At 27.5% G+C, this 6,597-nt stretch overlaps 1 protein-coding gene across 1 annotated transcript; it reads right to left on the reverse strand.

Moving 5' to 3' along the window:
• LOC8264090 (protein TIFY 5A) lies at positions 1 to 878 on the reverse strand. The gene is made up of 3 exons (XM_002519616.4): positions 676 to 878; positions 399 to 507; positions 1 to 306 (listed from the first exon to the last, which is right to left on the reverse strand). Exons 1-3 carry the CDS (start codon positions 750 to 752, stop codon positions 73 to 75), a joined length of 420 nt encoding a protein of 139 aa, XP_002519662.2. The 5' UTR covers positions 753 to 878; the 3' UTR covers positions 1 to 72.
• Between the last annotated feature and the right edge of the window lie 5,719 nt (positions 879 to 6,597).

A 6,597-nucleotide genomic window follows, 5' to 3' on the forward strand; every position in this document is an offset into this window, starting at 1 on the left:
TGATTAATTTTAAAGAATCATTACTTTTATATCTCATATCTCTGCAGGTGGATCAATCTCCACCGCATACAATTAATTAATCAACGGTGTTATTCGCCGATTAATGCTGTAAGGGCATGTAGCTTGGATCCGATGGTTTCGCTTCTGAAGAAACCGCTGCAATGACCTCTTCATTGATAGACCGTTATTCGGGCTGTAAATCGGAGATGGCAACGTTGGTGATGCAGGTTCTGACGACGATCCTGATGGTGATCTTCTTGGTTTATGCTCCATTTCTTTACTTGCTAACAGCAGGATTGCTCTAGCCTGCATGTTAAACAAAAATTATTAATTAATGATCTAATGTGGTTAATTAATACAGAAAACTATAGTTCTTTCTGGAGAAAGGGAAAACATACCTGAAATTCTGTAACATCACAAACGCAAACGTTGCCATTGTAGAAAATAGTTAGCTGCTGCTGCTGCTGGCCTTCTTGGCGTGGGCTTTTGTTTGAAAAATCCTCCATCCTTTAATCAAGAAGAAGAATCGAGAATCAGAAAAACTTTGCTTGCTATGTATTTGTTCGCAAATATAATTAATTGTGTGCGCTCACAAATTAAACGAAATGACTATAAATGCAGTTATCAATGATACATTAGATATGCAAAATCGATGAAGAAAGAGAAAGAACTTACGATGACGGATGCTGGAGGTGGTCATCGGGATCGGAGAAGGGAAAAAGGCGGAGTTCAAGATTGCAGTTTCGCCTCATCTCGATTGATCTTTTGTAGTTATTAACTGTTGTTAATATTCAATCGACGAGATATATAAATAAAGAGAGAGATACGAATGAATGAAGGAATAATAATAAGAGAAGGTCTGGATTGTTTTTTTTTGGAAGAACAAATAATGGGTGTATATATATGGGAAAACTGTAAGTAGCTAAGAATGCGGGGGCCACAAAAAGAAGAGTTAGCTGATAGACAACCAAGTTAAAGGATATACACGTAAAAGCACAGACACATTACAAAATAAATAAATCACGTGGAAAATGATCTTCTGTATTGTCTTTACTAATTGCTTACATCAACTTGCCACCTTTCTTTTTCTTTTGCTGGCCTTTTCTGTTTATTTATTTAATTCCTTCACGTGTTATATATTTATTTATTAAACTGGTCGACATGGATGCATGTCGTTCTCAATTTCGTTTACTCTTTATTATTATTATCATTTATTTTAAAATTCTGTTTCTTGGATTAGAATCGTGAATTTTGGTTCCCTAATTGTCGGCTCCAACTGCTTTTTCTTTTTTCCACCTAAAACAACAGCCAACGTTTTTCTGGTTGTGCCTGTTACATTTAATAGTCATCTTAATCAGATTCTATCTTTTACTACTTGTTTCTTTCGATTTTTTCTCTTTTCAAAAGTACTCTGGGTTTATTTTCTTTCGTAGATATTAAACAGATTTTTGAATTTTAATTGATAAATTTTATTGAATATCTATCAAATAAAAAAAAAAAATCTGCTCTTCAAATACAAACGGTTTATCTATGATATTTTAAAATTTTAAATTAAGTTAATTATTAGCCTTGTTTTAGGCTGCCCACTAATATCTTTGCTTTGAGAATAAAGAAGAACTTTTTATATCTTAAATATTATTTTAATAAAATGTACAAAATAATAATTAATATAAAATATGTTATAATGTAATATAAATAAAAGATATTTTATCTACTTTGTTATTGTAAAATTCATTCAATAAAAAGATAATATATTTTATATATCAATCTTACTTCTAAAAATAATAAATCATCTAAATAATTAATAAAACACTTAACTTTTAAAAATAAGATTGATAATAAAAAATATCATTATTTTACTAAATGAATCTTTTAATGACATAGTATACTAAATTTAAAACCAGAACCTTAGCATAAAAGATAATTTATAATATTTAAAAATAAAATGTATGTTTTAGAATTTTTCATTTTAGCCTTTCTAACTTCTAATGTCTTTGATGGTGTGTATCCATACAACTTCTATAACTTTTACAATCTTACGATATTTTTTATATTTTATTTTATTTTTTCTTCCAAACTTTTAAAGCTTTTAATTTTCCACTCTAATTATTTTAACACTTTCATTCTAGTCACTTAATTTTTAAAATTATCTACTTCAACAGTAAAAAATAAAAAAGAGAAGAAAAAAAGATTTATAGGTCCATCAATAAGGTGGACTCTTTTTTGGTGTAGACTAGTTATTGGTGATCTTTGTCAAAAAGAACAGCTATATCTTTGATCTGTTGGTAATTCGTCATTTCCCAGTTAGCAACTTTTTAGACGAAGAAAAAGGAAACAGGTGGGTTGCCAAATTGGTAATACCAACCGCCACCGCCACCGCCACCGCCGCATAGTCGCTTTATTGGTTCTCCCAGTCCATTGGCGCAAATCATTTCTTAAGATCATATTTTTCTAGTGTGAGAAAAAACAAGAAAATCAATTAATTTATGACTTCGTTTAATGTACTTTGCGGTGCATTAAATATTAAAAAATCTCTCCACCCATTTGTCTGTTCTATATTTTATGTTGAATTTGTGGCCGCTACCAAAACAGAGAGGTTTCATGGTATTTGGTTCGCCAAAGAGGAGACACTGCAGGGTAGTTTCTCGAATGCTCTTTTCTTTTCTTACTCCGAAATTTCTAAAACATTTCTTGTAGACAAAATATTTTATAGATTTGGCAGTGGTTCTGATGAAAGTTCCAGTGAAATGTCATTTTGCGCTTTTAAATTACATCTATTTTCTTTCTTAAAAAAAGTATGCTCAATATTTAACAAATTTATGAAAAAGGAGATATAGAAACTTCTTTGATGGAAAATGTCATGGATTGATTACTAAAAACACTTGGGTTTACTATATTATAAAAAGTTTAGTATTTATTGTCGGTATTTGATTAGAAATTAATTTATTTATTAGACAGTATAATATTAAAATATAATTTTTATTAGAATTGGAATCGGATATTTAATTAAAAATATATTTATTAATTAATAAATTAATTAAAAAATTAAAAAATCACACACAAATTTGAATCTCATATATTAAATAAAAATATATATATCAAAATAAAAATCTTATGTATTAAAATATAAGATACATATAAAAAAAGTTTAGTCTCATAAATATAAATATATATATATATATATATATATATATATATATATATATATATATATATATATAGTGTTTACTGAAATTATAAAATTCTTATCTTACTTCAGTCCAATGAAATGTTAGTTTTAATTGCAATTTAGCATATTGGGGCTCTTAGTATTGATGGAGGAAGTCCCTCCTCAGGTTATGACTTCTGTGTTGGATGATTGTTTTGTGGAGCCTCCTGGCCTCGGCTAATATATCTTTCCACATTTTCAAAAGAATAAAAAAAACTTTAAATTTAAATTCTTAAAGTCTCTCAATTGAAATAAGCCCTAGAAACTCATATTATTCCATTGTTTTTACTAATAGAACATAAATTTTTGGGAGTATCCGCTAGAATTTGGTTAAAAAAATATAGTTATAAACCACATAAATTATTAGCAGCGTAAAATAATACTTTCTATGAAGATTTTAAGTATTCTTGATAAAGAACAAAAGTCAAATTCAATGGTCATATATTAAAAGCAAACAAAATGAATTAAAAAAATAATATACATCCCCAATATGACTATTAACTTTATTTAATTGGTAATTGCATGTATTCTGAGTGAATATCCCAATTTATTTCAAATTCTTTGATTTTTCCAAATAGATAGAACATTGGTTGAAGTGAAAAGCTTGCTATAAATAATATACATCCCCAAGTTATATCACATGTGTTTGAACATTTCAACAAAACACATTATTTGAAAGCATTTCTGAATCTTCCAATATAATTGAAGGACACTTCGACTGAAAATCTCCATCCACACAAATGGAATCTTCAACAACTCTTTCAATATCCAATTTGATAAGGATATATTGGAAGACTCATAAATAAATTTAAATTAATTAAAATGTTATAACAAAATTAAATAATTTTATTAACTTAATTAACAACATATTAAATATTAAATATTATGTTCCACCTGATCCACTATTAGTTGCATTTTATAATTTAATATATGAAAATGGAATAATAAAATTTTAAAAAAAAAAAACTATAAAGTCACTTCAAATCCTGAAAAAAATAAAATTAAACTCTTCTTTCTTTCTAAAGTTTTATTTATTTGGAGAATGATTTTTCTTTTAATAGAAGAGCTTTTTCTAAAAAGAAATTGAGAAATTGTAAACTTTTCCTATTTAAAGTTTAAAATGAGTAAATTTCTTTTAAAAGTTATCTAACCTTTATCATAAATAAACCAAATCAAAACTAGAGATCATTTAGCAGAGTTAAAGTAATCAAACTCTAATATATTTAAAATGAATGTAATCTTATAGAAATCAAGATAAAGGGATTCCCTTCATAATTTATCAAACTTAATCATGATACCTGTGACAAGAGGGTAAGCAACTATATGGCTTAAAGCAGAAAGTGCTAATGCACCTTTTCTTCACCAAATTTTGAAAAATAAATAAATGAATAAAAATGAAATTCCATGGTACTTATTTTACTTCACATTAAATTTCGAGCACTGGATTAGTTAACTAATTAACGCAGTGGTTAATAGTGAAATATTATGTTGTGGCATTAAACATTTGGAATAACATTAAATTTCTCACGTGAAACCCAAACCTCACGCAAGAAGAAGAAAAGTAAAAATAAATTAAAGAAAATAAAACCACGTGAAGCAAACAGTGAAAGTGATGTCAATATAAATCCATGGCCGACCCTATCTATCGTCTTTAATTTTATTTTTTTCTGGTCTCTTGATGAGAATTGAGAATGGCAAACTTCTCAAGCTACGTCACTTTCATTTTGCATCCATAATTAAAAACGTGATCAATGTGCTCAATTTTATCACATGGTATTTGGGACATGGGAAATGGTTTAGTTAGGTTTCCCAGGGCAATGCTTGATTTATTAGAAAGAGGTTGCGGCTTCCCATGGAATTTTTGCAAAGGGCCAACCTCCGTTACATTCTATTCGTACTCTAATTCAAATGTACTAAAAAACCAAAATAACATTATACCAAATAAGCATGCTTGTGGTGTATAATTTGAAATCTATTTCTACTAGAACTTAAACAATAATTAAAATTAAAAATACGCTATTGATAAATTAAATATCTAATAATAAAAAAATTCTATCACGAATTTTATTTTTGTAAACAAATTTTTCTTTAGATGGATTCACCCAGTAGAATTATTTTGCCACATTAATGAGTAATAATTTGATTTGAACGTTTACTTAGAGAAAAAAAAAGGACATCCAAATGGCAAATCTTATCATGTGAAGAGATCATATCATTTCGGTACAACTCTCTCAAGCTCAAGTCAAGAAGAGAACTTTTATATATAAAAATTTTATGGAAAATTTGAAAGTATCGTTTTCATAGGTTGTCCTATTTATTGAGAAAATGAATAATAAATTCACACAGTTTATGGCATACCCGAAAGAAAATGTCCAAGTGATATTCTTATCAGATTTGAATTTGAGAATTCATCTTCATGCAGAGGATTAAGGAGAAAAAATAAAACAAAAATAAAAACCCACCGAAATTAAAACGTTAGTCTCATTAGAGATCCTAATCTATCTTGAACCTATAATTAGCTTAAGGGGATGTGTGGCCTTGCCAATTCTCATGATGTTAAAATGATTTCTTCACATGAAATAAGGCATGCTTTGTGTGTAAATTTATTGTTTCAAACACTTCTATTTTGCTTGAAATGTTCCAGAATTCTTCTTTTTTTTTTGTTTTCTTTGCCTTCTTCATTACCAGCCAAATGCGAATTGGGCACTGATTCCATGATGTTAGTGGTCTTCATATGAGGAGTAAGTGGGACACATTCCATTACCATCACGCAAAATAATGGATTGGATGCCTTAAGTTCATTGACACGAAAGCACTTATAGACACGGCAATTGCATTTTCATTATTTTACATCTTATTTTAAATCAAAGTATAAAAACAGGTGTGGACCCTCCTGGTTTAAATGTTAATCTATCTTCGTACAAATTGGCGATGCTTAAATAGTTTCACTCTTCTAATTTCAGATTAAAAAAAAAGAAGGATAAAAAGAATCATGTAATTTACTAGTAAATCATATCTATGCATAGTCTCGTACATGACGTATATTTATGAGTTATTATTATTATCATTATTATGATAGAATGCTAAGCATAAAAAAATAATTTTCTTTTTAAATAAAATATAAAAGAATAGTTAAACTGATAATATTTAAAAAAAAAATATTTAAAAAAATAATTTTTGAAAAAAATTAAATATTAATAGGTTAAATTAATAAAATTGTTATTTAAATTTGGTATATATACACCATAATAAATAAGAAAATTATATGAATATAGAGATATATTTTATATTTTAATATTTGATGATTGATATATATTATATTATTTAAAATTAATAAATATGTGCTAATCAACTATTAATTTAGTGTATCCAGCCTAAACAAAAAAAAT

Source organism: Ricinus communis, chromosome 5 (genome assembly GCF_019578655.1).
Source record: "Ricinus communis isolate WT05 ecotype wild-type chromosome 5, ASM1957865v1, whole genome shotgun sequence".
Lineage (NCBI taxonomy): Eukaryota > Viridiplantae > Streptophyta > Magnoliopsida > Malpighiales > Euphorbiaceae > Ricinus > Ricinus communis.

Excerpts from the sequence above, each read along its gene's own strand:
- LOC8264090 (XM_002519616.4), bottom strand. The coding sequence starts at position 752 with ATGAGGCGAAACTGCAATCTTGAACTCCGCCTTTTTCCCTTCTCCGAT. Across the intron at positions 508-675 it reads CACCTCCAGCATCCGTCATC|GATGGAGGATTTTTCAAACA; the intron begins GTAAGTTCTTTC and ends TCTTGATTAAAG. Across the intron at positions 307-398 it reads GTGATGTTACAGAATTTCAG|GCTAGAGCAATCCTGCTGTT; the intron begins GTATGTTTTCCC and ends TTTAACATGCAG.